This window comes from Carassius gibelio, chromosome A19 (genome assembly GCF_023724105.1).
Source record: "Carassius gibelio isolate Cgi1373 ecotype wild population from Czech Republic chromosome A19, carGib1.2-hapl.c, whole genome shotgun sequence".
In the NCBI taxonomy this organism is placed as follows: Eukaryota; Metazoa; Chordata; class Actinopteri; order Cypriniformes; family Cyprinidae; genus Carassius; species Carassius gibelio.
In genome coordinates this window covers 8492450-8510525 of record NC_068389.1, presented here as the reverse complement: position 1 = coordinate 8510525, position 18076 = coordinate 8492450, and the positions used below count along the sequence as shown (strand labels likewise).

The 18076-nt window shown below is 37.0% G+C and overlaps 1 protein-coding gene across 1 annotated transcript; it reads right to left on the bottom strand.

Annotated features, from left to right (window-relative positions):
- Nucleotides 1–13644: 13644 nt before the first annotated feature.
- LOC127935009 (DNA-directed RNA polymerase III subunit RPC7-like) lies at nucleotides 13645–17523 on the bottom strand. Its single transcript, XM_052532592.1, has 8 exons — nucleotides 17351–17523; nucleotides 17090–17220; nucleotides 16377–16506; nucleotides 16084–16152; nucleotides 15320–15376; nucleotides 15129–15199; nucleotides 14775–14900; nucleotides 13645–14616 (listed from the first exon to the last, which is right to left on the bottom strand). The coding sequence occupies exons 2-8, from the start codon at nucleotides 17204–17206 to the stop codon at nucleotides 14530–14532; spliced, it is 657 nt and encodes a 218-aa protein (XP_052388552.1). The 5' UTR covers nucleotides 17207–17220; nucleotides 17351–17523; the 3' UTR covers nucleotides 13645–14529.
- Between the last annotated feature and the right edge of the window lie 553 nt (nucleotides 17524–18076).

The following is an 18076-nucleotide window of genomic DNA, read 5'->3' as shown; positions in this document are numbered from 1 at the left end:
GTATAGCAGCTTTCTTTTTTTTTTCTTTGTTTCAGGTTACAGTTAAAGGGTTACTACACCCCAAAATGAACATTTTGTCTTTAATCACTAACCACTAATAACTAGTCATTAAGCCCCATGTCGTTCCAAACCTGTAAAATCTTTGTTCGTCTTCGGGAACACAATTGAAGATATTTTGGATGAATACCGGGAGGCTTGTGACTGACCCATAGACTGACAAGTAAAATACACTGTCAAAGTCCAGAAAAGTATGAAAAGCATCGTCAGAATAGTCCATCAGTGGTTCAACTGTAATGTCATTAAGCGACGAGAATACTTTATTCAACAATTCATCTTATCTGTGTCTCTCCAAATTATCGTAGTGCCATTTTGGAGAAAATGAGGTGCATAAAGTCATATTAAAATAGAAAACTATTCTTTTAAATTGTAATAACATTTCAAAATATTACTGTATTAATTTATCAAATATGCATGCTTGGTGAGCAAAAGATTTCTTACTGACCGCAAACTTTTAAATGAAAGTGTATGTGTGTTTTAAGTTTGATATTTATGCTGTGTACTGTATGTGAGCTTTAAAATGACCAGCTATCTGCGTTAAAACCCTGTCAAAAATGTGTCCTGCACGGCAACTCTAAGAACTTTTTTGAATGGGCAAGTAAATGTCACATTACATGTTGTTAAATATAAATAGCTGCCTCAACAAATTTAGGCACAGAGAACTGAAACAAGGCAGAGAAACTGATGAAAGATAGGGAAATGGGATTCATCCAGATCAGCAAAGTGTTATTTGTTCAGAACATTGTATGCTGACAGGAGACACTGCATCTTAACATACTTCAATAAAACCTTCTAAAGTTCCAAAAACTGAAAGAAAAGAAAAAGACAAAGAAAAACTCGACAAACTTGACTTGGGCAGACTCTCATTATTGCATCACCAGAGTTGTTTCTCATCCATTGATACTGTGTGTTCAAAGTCATGTGTGAAATGATCAAAACAGCCTGAGGGCTCGGCATATGCTGCAGAAAAGCACACAGACATGTTTGGGATTGCCTATGTGCTGTGCAGGAGCTTCTGTTGGGCCACAGACACATTCCTCCCATGAGATTGGAATGTTCTGTTTACAGTCAGCCCAGCAACAACACTTTTAGAAAGAGGAAATAGCAGCTTGTCAGCTAACCTTGACCTGTGCTGCCTATGCACTGAGATACAAGCATGCACAGGAACAGAAACAGCACTGCTGCATAAAGGACTCACAAGCTTCAAAGTGAATCCATCATCCTAATTCATGTATAGGATTTATAGAAAGCATGCATGTGATGTGTATTGTGATGTGTTTATCAGCTGTTTGGACTCTCATTCTGACGGCACCCATTCACTGCAAAGGATCCATTGGTGAGCAAGTGATGTACTGCTACATTTATACAAATCTGTTCCCATTAAGAAACAAACTAATCTACATGTTGGACGACTCAAGGGTGAGAACATTTCCTGCAAATGTTTATTTCTGGGTGAACTATTCCTTTAAACATTGTATCAAAACAAACCTGCGACCCATATTCGGGAACCTTAGCACCTGTTTAGAAACCTTGCCATTGGGAATCTGCATACATTTACATAAAGACTCATGCATAAATCAGTGATGTTCAAAGTCAGATCACAGGTCACACAGTCACCTCAGCTGCTGAATAAGCCATGACTGAGTCCTTTACTCCAATATTAGAAACAGTGGCAACAACTGCCAACTCCGGGCTTCAGTTACGCCACAGACTGATGTGCTGCTGACAAGTCCTGGTGTGAAGACAGTGTCATGATATATCACTATACTATCAGCTAGAACGAAGCTGACGGAGACACGATGAGGAAGTGAAGACACTGAACATGCCTTTTTCATTATTCCAAATGCATTGATCTGGCCCTGTTTTTATGGGCAGCGTGTCATTTCCTCCTGACGTCAGCCTCTATGTCAACATCTTAGCAGTGCAGCTTTACTTAAAGATTCTGGAAGGAAAAAGACACAAGAGAGAAATCCAGAGATAATGTGCGGTGTAATACGACAGATTACGTCTGTCTCCTGCTTTGTGTTTAGTCTGAAGTCTGCTGATTTCCCCTCAGTGCCCTAATCAGAGAGCTTTATACAAACAACCACATTTCCCTGCTTTCACGTGGTTCACGAAACTAATATTGTTATTATTGTTGTGATTTTTGAACATGAGAATTTTGATATGAGGCTAATCCTGCATAACTGTCATGTCATGAGTCTGATACTACACACAGTGATCATGATAGAAGTGCCTGCATCCAGAGTTCATTATAGTCTAAGCAACTAAACAATGCTACAATGCAAAAAATATAAAAAAAAATATTAAAAAATTCTACCTGATCTTAGCCATTTTGTTGGTGTAACCTATGTTTTACGTTGATGTTAAATAATATATATATATATATATATCCAATAAAATGATGTTAACACAAAGCACTTTTTTTTTTATAAAAGGCCACATAAGTGTTATTAAAGAGTTTACTTTCATGAAACACTTAAGTACACTTAAAAGTGCACTTTGCAATAATGTCAGTTATTTTCAGGCTTTATTTATATTCAGGTTTACCTTGAATAAGTATTTAAATCATCGTTTTAATAATCACTTGTTTAGATGTGTTGATGAAGAAGTTTAATATATTTTAAATGCACTAAATTGCAACTTCACACTTACAAATGTGTAACTTCAGATTTAATTAAATGACATTCAAGCTTATCATAAATGCTTGTGAGTAAATACATGTCAAATTTCAAAGACAACAGAATAATGAAATTAGGTATAAAGATGCACTTAAGTCTTCAGACTACTGCAGATAACTGCATTTTATATAACTGCATTATATATACTCTACTCAAAAGACACAATGTTTTTGTTCATTGCTCAATGTTCTATTGCTCATACTTGAGGGTAGAGACTGGAACCAACTCCCCAAAACTAAGTACTGAACTCTGACTCCCATCACATGTTAGTCATATATATATATGCTGATAGAATCTCCCTGAAATTTAAGCAGATTATGTGAATTACTGCAGGACAACTTATGCACTTAAGTTCAATACTTAGTTTTGGGGAGCTGGTTCTACCCTCAAGTATGAGCAGTAGCAATTATAATACTTGTCCAAATATACATGATTTCATTATTTATTTCCAACTGTCTATAAGTGATAGCCGTACAAAAACATACAACTTTAGTAGGAGTTTGATGGAATCCTTGGAATGTAGGTTTACGTGTTTCTGGTAAAGGAACAGAAAAAGCAGCTGATTTCTTGGGTAATGAAATGATGCAGCACATGACTAACATGTGATCAGACTCAGAGTTCAGTATTTAGTATTGGGGAGTTGGTTCCAGTCTCTCCCCTCAAGTATGAGCAATAGCAATTATAATCCTTGTCCAAATATACATTATTTCTCCTTATTACTGTTGATTTCAAAGGTCGGCATTAATCGATGTCATGACTTGCAACCGGTACTTAATTACCTGTTAATATTGCAATCAAGTAATGAAAAAACAAGCAATAGTGTAAGCTTTACTCACACTGTGATTGTTTATTGTTTTACTTCAGTCTCATTAACTGGACTGTTTATTGCAGTAACAAGAACATTGTGCCTTTTGAATAGAATCAATGTCAGATCACGGGTGAGGAGGAAGTGAGAGCCGTTAACCGTGCAAACAGAGGAAGCACACTGCAGTACTTCACCTTCTCTTCAAGCTCAATAGAGAGGCTGATCCTGGATCTGAGGAAGCAGGAAAAGGGTGGCGCTGACCCAGCTCTCCCACGGGAGTCAGGAGCCACAGCCGCCTTCTGAGAACTTTCCCAGAATTTTTCAGAGAATCAGCAAAGAGCTGTAGATAAGCGATAACTGTACAAAAACATAAATCTTATTTGATAGAGCCCTTGGAATGTAGGTTTACTTGTTTCTGGTAAAGTAAATTCAGACGTTTACTGGGGTATGCAGCACATGGCTAACATGTGATCAGAGTCATAAGAAGGGAGGATTTCATAGCTGTGAGAGCCTTGCAAAATCGGCAAACAATACTGCCCATGTGTACTTCAAATCTTAAAAGGATTTTATTTTTTTGAACAACTGTACTTGCAATATATTAATTAAATAAAAGGCCTCATAAATTCACTCTGCAAGATCACACTTTTAAGAAGTTCACTTCGTATTAATGTTATATCAAAAGTTTTACTTTTAAGTACATTTTAAATCTTTGGTTTAATAATCTTTCGTTGTGCTTTAAAGTAGTACACAGTTTGATGTTTAACATACTAAAGCATGTAGAGTACTTGATTATAATTTTAACTGTGTTATTTGATATCAAACAGAAAAAAACTGGGACTGAATCCAAAAGACCTGTGGCAATGTCTCCAAGACACTTCAAGAAACCTTCCTGCAAAGGTCTTCTTGTTATTCCAGATGAACTGGATTATGCTGACATCAGATCTCTGTGTGAAGCACTGGCTGTTGTCAGACTTCTTGTGCAAACAAAATACAATTATACCATTTTATTTTATTGTATTTTATTATTATTTGTTTTTTTGCCATTACAATTAATGCCAAAATGGCAAAAGCAATATTTGGTAATGTAAACTGATATTTACTGTCACGCTAAAGCAAGACTAATAATTTTTGGGGTTTTTTTTGGGAAGAAATACTAGTGGCCTAATAGTGTGTGCAGTATATATAGTATATATCATGTATACATTGAGAAGGTGATTAACTACACCTGAGTTCACAAGTCATTTGGGGGGGGGGGGGTGTTACCGTATATATAGGATAAAATTGTGGATGGAGACAAGCTAGAAACGCTGAGGACTGATCAGAGAGGTGACAAAGAGCCGCTCAGAAGCAGTTGCAGGAATTTATGACAGAGAGCGGTTATTGTGTGCATGTGTCAACGACATCACAAATCATCCACAAACGTGGCTTGTATGGGAGGGTTGTGAGATAAAAAGACACTCCTCAAGAAAGGTCACATGCAGTCAGACAGAGCTTTGCCAAAACGCAACTGGAAGACGCAAGCAGATGAGACTAAAACTAAAAGACTGATTTATTTGGCCTCAACACCAAACGATATGTCTGGCGGAAATCCAATTCAGCTCGCCATTTAAATAACAGGATTCCTCCAGTAAAGCATGGAGGTGGGGATCTCCTGTTATCAGGTGTTTCTCTGCAGCAGGGACTGGAGCACTTCTTGTCAGGATAGAAGGAAACATGGATGAGGTAAAATACTGTCAAAATCTTGAGGAAAATCTGATGCCATCTGCCAGGAAGTAGTCAATGGGACGGAGGTTTATCTTCCAACATATAGCATATAGTATATTCCATATTTTGCCCATATAGCAAACATGACATAAAGTTGTTCTTCTGCATTCAAAGTAAAACAAGTTTTTCTATTAGAATCTGAATAAAAGTTTTAAGTGCTTCTCGGTCAAGTCTTTGCAGGCTGTCGACAGATGAGAACAGACAATGCACTGTATTTAGCCGTTCTGACCTTTTTCACATGCATTTAAATATATTTAAAGTATATTAAAGTACATTAAAGTTTAATCTGCGCACAAGCCTGTCCAGACGCTCACACTGCTGTGTTAACTGTATGTTTCCGAAATCTTTCTCTTTCTCACCACAGCAGAATCTTCTCTCTTAGTTTAGCGAACAGGATTGATGCAGCACGGGATGATGGTCTAAATCTGCTCGTCCTGACCTCATTTTGGCGTTCTGCCATGAAGCTGATTTTTACATGAACCTTGTTTCGTGAAGTTCACCAGAAGTGGCCTTGGGGCGAGAATGTCAGGTGATGACAAGAGTGACAAAGCAAACATCCTAGTGTCTAATCTTTTCTTCTCACTTCCATTTTCTACAACATTAACTTAAGAGCAAAACATACATCAAGGAGACATTTAGCAACCTGTCATTCCATGTGAAAAAGAAGCAAACTGAAGCATTCTTTTGAAAAGAGAATGGGAAAAAATACAAACCTGATTCCAGTAAAGTTGGGACACTAAAAAAAAAAAAAAAAAAAAAAAAAAAACAGAAAATGCAATGATGTGGAAGTTTCAAATTTCAATATTTTATACAGAATACAACATTGTTGACATATCAAATGTTTAAACTGAGACAATTTATCATTTTAAGGGGAAAATAAGTTGATTTTAAATGTCATGGCATTAACATGACTCAAAAAGGTTGGGACAAGGCCATGTTTACCACTGTGTTGACATCCCCTCTTCTTTTTATAACAGTCTGCAAACGTCTGGGCATGAGGAGACAAGTAGCTCAAGTTTAGGACTGTCTTAGGTTTGCTTTGTCGCATCTTCCTCTTTAAGATGCGCCAGATGTTTTCTATGGGTGAAAGATCTGGACTGTAGGCTGGCCATTTCAGACCCGGATCCTTCTTCTATGCAGCCATGATGTTGTAATTGATGCAGTATGTGGTCTGGCATTGTCATGTTGGAAAAAGCAAGGTCTTCCCTGAAAGAGACGACGTCTGGATGAAAGCATATGTTGTTATAGAACTTGGATATACCTTTCAGCTTTGATGGTGCCTTTCCAGATGTGTAAGATGCCCATGCCACACGCACTCATGAAACTCCATACCATCAGAGATGCAGGCTTCTGAACTGAGCGCTGATAACAACTTGGGTTGTCCTTGTCCTCTTTAGTCCAGATGACATGGTGTCCCAGTGACCTATAGAGTTTTAGCCGGCAGCGGCGAATGGCACGGTGGATTGTGTTCACCGACAATGTTTTCTGGAAGTATTTCTGAACCCATGTTGTGATTTCCATTACAGTATCATTCCTGAATGTGATGCAGTGCGGTTTAAGGGCCCAAAGATCACAGGCATTCAGTATGGTTTTACAGCCTTGACCCTTACGCACAGAGATTGTTCCAGATTCTCTGAATCTTTGGATGATATTATGCACTGTAGATGATGATAACTTCAAACTCTTTGCAACTCCTCTGTCCATCTTGACTTCTGAGAGACACTGCCACTCTGAGAGGCTCTTTTTATACCTAATCTCACTTTCAACATTTTATATGTCTACTGTGAATAAAATATAAGTTTATGAGATTTGTAAATTATTCCATTCCTTTTTAGTCACAATTTTTACAGTGTCCCAACTGTTTTGGAATCGAGTTTGTATTTAAATGAATATACTGTCACGACCGTTGATAAAAGGATTCACGGAGAGAGAACCAATTGCGAGTATATCTTTATTTAGGGGTAATCCAACGAGAATAAACAGTCCAGGCAGGGGTCGATACCAAACATAAACAATACATGAAAACAAAACACGAACACAAGACAAGGGCAAGATTGAATGACGGACATGAATTCACAAGGACTCCGTGACACATACTAAGACAGACCGGGTTAAATACACAGGGAGAGACGAACGCTAATGGGAAAATGACAGAGTGTGATGATTGATAACCAGTGACAGCTGGGTGCAATGATTTAGGCAGAGACGTGAGGAATGTGGTTAATGAGGAGACAGACACCGGGGGAAAGGAGGACATCTAGTGGATACCCAGGGAACACAACCCAGACACTGTGACACATACTTAAAGAGTTATTTCATGCATACTGAGTTTTTTACACTGTTAAAGAGTTGGATTCCCATGCTAAACATGGAAAAAGTTTCAAAAATTAAGTTCCAAAAATTTTGTTCCAAAAATACTCCTTCCGGTTTGTCACAAGTTTCGGAAAGTTTTTTTTGAGTATGGCTCTGTGTGACGTTTGATTGGAATTTCCTTATATGGGTCATGAGGGCACTTCTCCCGGATAAGGGCACGCGCTCCCGTATAGCACAACACTGAGAGCACAGACATTCACTGATCAGAGCGAGAGCGTCGCAAAATGTCACAAAAGACGTGTGTTTTTGGTTGCCAGGGCAAGACAACCCTGCACAGATTACCTAAAGAGAAACAGCATTAAGGGACCAGTGGATGGAGTTTATTTTTACAGAGCATCAACGGAGTTGTGCAAGTGTTTGTGTTTGTTCCCTGCATTTCGAAGATGCTTGTTTTACAAACAAGGCCCAGTTTGACGCCGGATTTGCACATCATTTATTTCTTAAGGATAATGCAGTCGCAACGGAAAAGGGTCACGATCGTGTGTTGGAACCACAGGCGGTGATTAAAACTGCTTCAAATATCTCTGTGTTGTTAACTTAGCTATCGGCGCGTAAGCACATCAAGTAAACAACATGCGATGTTGTCATCAAACTGCACTTTCCACATGTACAGCTTAAAAAAAAAGATATATATATATATACAGTTTCAATACATACCACATAGAGACGTCTTGCTAAATTTCAGCCTCTGGATCTGATTCTGGATCATAAATAAACAGCTGAATCTGACTGTTAGCCATGGTTTGTTTTGGATGATGGTTTTTCCCTCACGGTAATGTCACAGCTTCCAAACGCTCTCAACGAAAAAGCCTACTCGCACTCGTGATTCTTTAGCTCCGCCCACACGTCACGCCTACAGACGCTCGTGTTTTTCCGGGAAAAATCGGTACAGACTATCTTTCTCTTATAAATATAATAAAACTTAAGACTTTTTGGAGTTATGAAGGATGCATTACTACTCTATAGGTACTCAAGATTAACAGGATATTGAGTGAAAACTGTGAACACTTTATTGTATGTTTATTACAATTAAATTTATTCTTGTATTATATTAAGTGCAATAAGTTGAATTTAAGATTGTTTTTTTTACCCAATTAAGCAGGACTTAAGTTTACATATTTATATTTAATTTTATAATTATTTATATTGTCTTTGAAATATGGTTAAAGTTACTGCTAAATCTACCGACAAGCATTTTTGGTAAAATATACTCTAATGTCACTTCTATTGAAAATTGTACTTCTTTAAAACACAAGAAAACATGTTTAAAATACTGATTTAAAATTTTAAAAATGCACTTTTTAAGTGGACTTTAGTGTGTAAAGAAAAAGTAAGGAAATGTAACTCACTTTTATGTGCAATTATATTTCATTAATGTTATATTATCTGTAAGCACAGTATTTATTAAATATGAAAATACAAATAAATACTGATTTAAAAGTAAGTGCACATTCAATACAATTACGTGGACTTCTTTTAAGTTCATGATATTCAATAATTAAGCACAACATTTGTAATTAATAAAGTGCTATGTTTAATTTTTAGGACATTTTAATTTCACATGTTTTTTTTTTTGTTTTTTTTTGTAGTGTGTTGTGCCAGCATTATATGCAAGTTAACATTTATGCCAGTGAGAATAGGAGAACAGACAGTATCTTGTCAACACAATCCTTCAATTATATACTTATAATAACAACAGAGATCATATAATGGTATCCGCCCTGGAAATGTGATCCTATAGTTTAGTGCCAGTTTATCATGTTGAAATGAGTAACACTGACGCTGCATGACCGTAAAGTGAACCGGGAGTGTAAGCAGAGATCTTTAGCATTAGCATCCAGCTTCAAACTGATCTGGAGAACATGTTATAAGAGTTTACTTCACTTTTATTTGCGTCTTGCTTGCCATTTCAAACATTTAAGACACTTGGTTTTATTTTACAAAAACATCAGGTAAGTTGACCTCAAGTAAGTGTGAAGAACACAACAAAAAATGACGTATTCAAATGTGAAACACATATGTTTTGTGGGTGTACACTGTGTTCTCTGTCTCACCACAAAAGCACGCTGAGTACACAGCAAGGCCTCTGCGGAGGAGGAAGTCACACACATGCACGTACTCGTGTTCATACACGTCCACAACAGGCAGTTTCACCTGTTTACGTAATCAGATGGCCCACAAACAATCATAATTTACTCCTATGAGTCTTACTAATAGAGAAACTATGATTCTTACTTGTCAAAGCCGTCTGCAGTAAGTAAGTGTGCGCTTATGAACTGAAATGCAATTCCGAGACATATTTTTGGGATCCTCCACATTAAGCTTGCTGACTGGGAGAATGGGTGTGAAATATATGGGTGCTGTTGGAAGCTATACTTTCACAAACGGTACAGTACAGGCAACAGAGAGTTCAGTCCTGCAGTCATTTGCACACCCTATTAACTATGATTTGGGCCTAAAAAATTAATCCACTTCAGTTGTTTATTAATTGAAGCATAAAATGGATGATGCATAACCTTATGAAAGCCAATATGTGGAAGTTTTAACATAAAAACAACCAATCAGATGCAAACGTAACCCTATAAAGCCTAAAGTATTGTATTTAATTAATGCAAATGCATCTAAATTATAATTATAATTAATAAAAATGTTGAACACAATCTACTACATGTATTCTGTTGTCTGATTGATAATCCATACTTTATTAGCAAGTAATAGGCCTTTAATAATGTGCTCCTTCTGGTCATGGTTCACCTGTCTTTTTACTGTGAAATGACTGATTTTAGTAATTAAACGAAATATTAAGATTTAATTTATTTATACTACATGCTATCAGAATGTTTCCAGCACCTTTTGGCCATGTTAATATGCAGCATATGTACCAGATTGCATATTTTGCATTGTTTATGCCACTTATTAAACTGAGGTGTACTTTATGAACCATACATTATGGACCATAAAAGCCTAATGCATCACAATATGATTCTCAGCAAACATGCAACCTGTTTCTTAGATTTTAAAAGCATATTTTGTCCAAAGATGATATGTGTGCATGCATGTATGTGTAGCCTATATACTGTATATATTTTACATGTGCATTATTACTTTCAAGACTCCAGGCATTTAACTTTGCTATAAGCATTGCTTCATATATCTGTTGATTCAACACAGTCACATGCTCGTTCAAAGGTGTTCAGTAAGAAAACCAGTTCCTCTGTGTTTCTAAACTGGCATTTGTTTATGTCTCACTCATAGTGCGAACTACGGGGGAGCTAGGGGGAGCTCGGCTCCCCTTAATAAGACATGGGCTCCCCTGAAAACGAGAAATCTGAAATTTTGGGGGGTCTCAAAAAATACTGACAATGTGAATATTTTTAAGTGCAATTTCAGTTTTGTAATGTGATTATGATGGCAAAAATATTATTCATTCATGCATGACGGCGATTAAAACCTAATTAACTTCAATAAAGATTAAAGACGTCACAGCATCAAGGTGTGGGGGTGCTGCGCAGCAAATTCCATGTTAGTATGTCATAGGTTCGTAGAAAAAAATAAACGTTGGAGGCCATTTATCGTGCGCAAAGTCCTTCCATTATGCAGTTATAGCATCATAGCCAGGGCAAAAGAAAACAAGGTAGTTCAATTAATTTTGGTATTATTAAGAAATTGTGTAGTGATAACGCACGACTGATTCACCTGCTGCAAGCACTGGTAAACCTCAAGCCAAGCCCACTGTGAAAACGCATGAAGCTGAAGAAAAATAATCTCTGGGATCCTAACCCCTCTTGCTCCGAGTCCGCTCTCGCGTTAAACTGGAACAGCCAGCAGTGGAGAGACTGGAAGAGCCAATATACATGGCTGTGTGTTAAGGATGGAAGCTTGGGGTGCATCACTTTGTAACGCGTTGTGTCAGGAGGGGGAAAAAATATGGATAGCTCACAAAGTTATTAGGCCAGACAAAACTCACGGAGGCGATTGACATTTAACAACGACTCGTTTCATTTCTCCAATCGAACTCGGGCAATTGTCTGTCCCATGTTCCACCGTCCACAGCGTAACCAAAACAAAACAAACAAGATTAAAACAAAATGATTTCCAAACAGAGATTACCCGCATACATGGGGGATTCGAGTCGCGCGTGTATACATTATCATACAGAGTGCATACCGTTTTACAGGGAGCGCGCAGCTCTTAAAGGGGCCACATTTTTTTCCACTCGTTACAACTTGTAAGGACGCAAAAAACCTTCTTCTGTCTGAAAAGGTACCTGCCACGCACTTGTCTGAGGAGTGGATTAATGATTAATGCTCAGAACCAGTCGCGAAAAATTATATATAAATACAGGGACAGCATTGCACACAAGATGGCCATTGAAGTGGCATTGACTAAGCAAATCTGATAAGTGATTCTGGCAAATAAAGTAATTGAGGTGAATTCTAAATTAACGGAGGAGAGCGCAACATCATTCAAGGCTGTCTTCCTGACCTATCAATTTGTGTCGATAAAGTATAATAGTGCATATTGTAGCTGTTATGTATCTTTGTAAGTCATTATATGTCCTTTTTTGAGGCACTCGTGTCGATAATGTATAATAGTGCATACACTTGTAGCTGTTGTAAGTCCTTATTTGAGGCATGCGCATGTGCACGACCTCCACCCCCCCCCCCCCCCCCCCCCCCAAAAAAAAAGAAGTGGGCTCCCCCAAAGGACACGGTATAGTTCGAACACTGGTCTCACTTGTGCTATAGGTCATTGCACAGATAGATGGGGCAGTGCCTCAGGTGCTTGCTTCAGTTTGTTGACTTATACTGTACTTCCCACCCGTCCTTCACAGCGTGTGACATATGTTGCATAAGATGTTTTTCTCAGGCCCTGATGGAAAATGTTGCACTGTTAGGTGTGTGCATACAACTGCATATAGGGACTAATGTATGTGATGCAATGCATGCACAGTCTGTAAGAGCTAGAGGGCCAGCTGACTGGAAATGGATACATTCAGAGGTTATTTTCAAATGCATGCACCTCAGTTTCTATGATGTATGATTATGTCCCATAACCCCATGCAGTGTGTAGGATGTTTTCTCTTTTCTGACTTCAGACCGCTGAAAAAGGAGCACATCTGATTCAACACTTTGTGAAACCCCAAACCTCAGAACACAACTACTTCCCTGATCAACCTTAAACCATAATTGCAATGTCATGATAATTGTCTGTTATTTAGATTTATATAGATAAACCTTATTTCTTACACTTTGTAATTGTTCAATTGTATATTTACTTTTTCTTGTCATTGTTTCATGCATAATACTTTGTCAAACAAACAAATCAAGCTAACAAAGTGCTGCTAATTGAATTAGATTGAATGCAGTCTAATATTAGAGGGTAGCTGATGTTTTTCAGCGAGTTTTGGTAGCTCAACTTTTAGCTCCGCAGAACAACACAAATCTGTCACTGAGGAATGATGCAGTAAAATATGATGAATATCTAGTATCGTTGTGCTTAACACAAGGTAAAGCATGCATTTTGATAAAAAATAAAAATTCTGGATTACAGACAATTAAAGTATGAAAACCAATTATTAAGGGAATAAGTAGTAATCTGACTTTAAAAAGTCCAGCAAGTGCATTTATGAAAAGAAAGCATTAAAGCTTTTTCTTTTTATTGTGTGTGTGTATGTGTTGATGTTGCTTTGTGAAATCTTGCATGCACTGTAAAACACGTGTTTATTAAAGCTCTACAGTACAATCAGTGACTCACTGTGAGAGCTCAGTTCATTGACTGAAGAGATCTATCGCCACCTGCCGGCTGTAACGAAATTGCATTCATTTACTCACATTCAATGCAAACATACGTAACTTTCATTCTCTGTAACACAAAAGTACAAATTTAAGAATGTCCATGCTATTTTCAACAATTATTTTCCATATAATGGAAGTGAAAAAAAAACTAAACTTCAGAATAAAATTGCATCACGTGCCTAAAAAAAACCTTTAATTTTTTTTCCCCCTATTTATTATACATTCACACACTCAAACCACTCAGACAAAAAATAATAAAACAGAGAAGTCACTCTTATACAGGTGTAATTCACAATTCAAGGCATTATCAGGTGTAAACATGAGATGGTCTGTAGTGTCATCTTCTGTCTGACAAAAAGGAAAGATGCCTTCTGTGTGCAGCCTTTTAAAGCAGAGCTTTCCGATGTATTTTCCAGACTATAAGTCGCTCTTTTTTCATAGTTTGGCTGGTCCTGCGACTTATAGTCAGGTGCGACTTATTTATCAAAATTAATTTGACATGAACTGAGAGAAATAAACCAAGAGAAAACATTACCGTCTCCAGCCTCGAGAGGGCGCTCTATGCTGCTCAGTTCTCCTGTAGTCTACATTGAAGACATAGAGCGCCCTCTCGCGGCTGGAGACGGTAATGTTTTCTCTTGGTTCCTGGTTCTAAATAAATGCGACTTATAGTCCAGTGCGACTTATAAATGTTTTTTTCCTCGTCATGACGTATTTTTGGACTGATGCGACTTATACTTAGGTGCGACTTATAGTCCGAAAAATACTAAAAAATTAAGAGCAGATTGTGTTTCAGTCACATAATGAACAGCAGCAGCAGCAGTATATCGGTATGGATCAGTGAAGCAGCTGATAAATCACACAACAGCATCTTTAGCAGCAGCACTCCCTCTCTGTCTCTGGATCTTTACAACACCAGTCACTATCAAAGTCAGTATGTGTAGCACACAGAGAGGGCTTGAATCAAGACGCTTCTTCTTGAAACACATACTTTCACTCTCACTCACAGAAATATTCATCCCCCAGCGAGAAGAGCTTCAAATAAAATACACTAGTAGACAGCTTCGTCCATATTGTCATCACTATCCGCTCCAAAATCCTCTCCGTTGTCAAAGTAGGACATGATGTAGTCCGTCTCCTGAAACACAGTACACATATTCTGCTCTTAAAACCGCTTTACCAGGAGCCTTCCCAAACTGCTAGGATTTTTAAAGAGTGACAGGAAGAAAGAAATTCGCAAATGACAGCAACACAAAGATTGTAAGATATTATCAAATTAGGATGATTTTTTCTTACATCTTCGAGCTCCTCTTCATCGTAGTCTTCATCCGCATCCGGCTCCTCCTCCTCGTCATTCTTTTTCTTCTTCTCTTCATCCTCCTCTTCCTCAGAATGCTGCTCTTCTTCTCTTTTCTCAAGGGTCTAAATGTCATTCAACAATATTAACGTTACATACACAGATTAAACAGAAAATGAGGAGAAGGCAGAACAGCACGTGTGTTTTTTGTTTCGGTCTGTTCATCTAAAGTTTTTCAGTTAGCTCATCCTTGATCTGATACCTTTTCCCAATTGATTTGAATGTCAAACGACGGTTACAAAATCTTCTGCACAGTTAATGCAACATAACAACATCTTCTGTTGAACTCGTACCTCAAGTTTTTGGAGAACCTCTTCTTTTTTAGCAGCAACTTTTGGCGTGAGTTGTGGTCTGGCACCTATAGCTTAAAATTTTGCAGAAATATTGAAAAACATGCTTTACACCTATTATAAAGTGTTAGCATTAATATCAAGACTGTGAACCTACACACATTATTAATAATAATAAAAAGAGTTTGTCTCACCAGCTTTCCTTGTTTTCCGTACTTTAATGCAAAGCTCTTTTGGCATTCGGCTCCAGTCTGGAATGAATTTGAATATTTTTTTAAGAGAGCTGTCTTTTAAATAGATTTGACTATAAAGCAAGTCGGCTTTAGCACAGTAACTAAAGAACGGTACTGATTCAAATCCTCTTTTCAAATACATCTGACAGATCTTCTGACCAATTCATTTCCATTCATGATCGATAAATAATCAGGAGTATTTCTTTTGAAATGTAATAGAGACTTAATATAATACAGAATGTCTACTTGTATGCCACATGTTAAAACATTTGGGGTTGGTATTTTGTATGTTTTTGTCATTTTTGTCAATTAAATTGTATTGTAAAAACAGTAAACAAATGTCGAATATTAATACAATTTAAAATAAGTGTTTTCTATCTGAATATTTCTTTAATTGACTAAAATGTATTTTATTTACATTTGTTTTGTAATGTAATTTAATAAATTAGTGTATTTTCAGCAGCTATTACACCAGTTCACAAGAACAACATTTGTTTTTAAATAGAAACATTATACATTTTTTTACTGTCACTTTTGAATAATTTAATGTGCCCTTGCTTTATTAATAAAAGTATTCATTTCTTACTGACTCCAAACCTTTTAAGTATGTGTCAGATACCAATCTGTGGGATTCTTAGATTTAAACAGATATATATTTTAATGCACAAAAAGCATCCATTTGAATGTGATGGCTTCCTCTACTTCCATCAACTGTAGTGTCTCACCTGGACTCCATTCAATGCAGTTGTTCTTCGGCTCTCCGTTTTGATATTTATCAGAGTAGCGTGCCACATCTAAAAAAGAAAACAATGAAGAGAGCCATTCAAACCTGATCTTCAACTGTCCTGATGGCTCGTTGGCTCTGAATATCTCAGCGACTGCCCACAGTTCAAATGCAAATTCAGAAACCGAAGGACCTCGTTCTCCAAGTCAGGCTGGATACTCATCCTTTGTGCTCAGAATTGGCCACTCTTCATAAACCAATGCATCGCCCACACGTTGTCTCAACCCGTCTTACCTGTCTTTGTTCTGGCAGCTTTTATGTGGAACGGCAGGTTCTTGCTGGAGGCTCTCAGCTCCTGCTTAAGAGCGAGCATGTAGTCCACCTCTTCTCCTGTATGCAGAGGCACTGGCCTAAACTGCATGGGCTGAATAAACAATAATAGAAAGAAAAAAATATTTTTTAAAGAAAGAATGTCAAGTCACACTGATTAATGAAAAAAAAAGTAGCAAAGCAGCAAAAAACAAATATCCCCTTTCGTATTTAAAAGAAAGAATGAAAGTCTTATAAGTAAATGTCCTTAAAAGGCTGAAAGAAAAATAAATAGCATATATAAAATACTAAATAAATAGAAAAAAGAAAAAAAAAACATATATATATATATATATATATATATATAATTACTTTTTTACTGTCAAACTCAAAAAAAAAATGTAAAGCAGCATACACTATTTTTTATAAACAAATAAACATAAAAATAGAACAAAACATTTAAATAAAAACTAATGTCACATACAGCAAACCCCAAAAATGCTTATGTTCTGGACAGTTAAAGCACTCTTTAAAATACTGCATTAGAAACAAAATCTCAAACCAAAGCTTTTCTCAGAACAATCAGTTTTCACAAACCAATAATTACTTAGACATCTATAGCACAATATATGTGTAATAACAACCACTGGTGCTATATTACATTGTAAAGACACCCAGTTTGCCCTAAAACCACTTACAGGGAAAAGAGGAGAAGGTGTCTGTGCAGATGAGGGTAAAGAATCACCCCTCCCAAATCCGAGAGCGTCCACATTGAAGGTGAACTGGCTCCTTCCGCGACCTCTGTTTCCTGCCATGACTTCTCTACAATCTGCACAACATCGAATATGAAACTAGCCATTAGCAATAAAAGCATTCATAGTCACGATCAAACCGGCGAGATCCACAAGGCTGACTTTATTTTAAGCAGTGATGTTTAGATTAGTCACTAAACAACTTACCCCAAAACGAGTCTCAGGTTCAGTGGATCGCGTTTGCGGAGTTGTCCTTACAAAAGAGCCAGATCCGACCCCAATGGACGTGCACAGACCCGCAGCTGGCCGCTGAATGATGTAAGGCCATGTGTGAGTGCGCACAGTCACTGGTGCTCGAGCACGTGCTAGTTGTGTTTACATCCGGCACATGCGCACGTGCGCTCCGTCTCACTTTACAGTCCAACCGGAAAGAGTCTTTGATAAGAAGTCCCTAGAGTTACAAATTATTACATTGCTACTACAAGTGTTATTAAGTGATTATTAACAAACGTAATAATGCTGTATTTAATTTATTTATTTGGGGGGGGGGGGGGGGGTATTCATGTAGGAATATTAAATATTCCTACATGAGATATATCACTGAAATAGTTTATGTGAGGAATGTTGTGTTAATCTGTTACTGTACGAGTCTTTCTATACAGACTTTATTATTATTATTATTATAATTATTACTGCTCTCTACACATACGTTTTGTTATTATTAATATTATTATTATTATTATAATCATCACTGCTCTCTACACATACTTTATTATTATTTTTACAGCTCTCTACACAGACTTTATTATTATTATTATTATTATTATTTTTATTATTATTATTATTATTATTATTATTATTATTACTACTACTACTACTACTACTACTACTACTGCTACTCTCTACACAGACTTTATTATTATTATTATTATT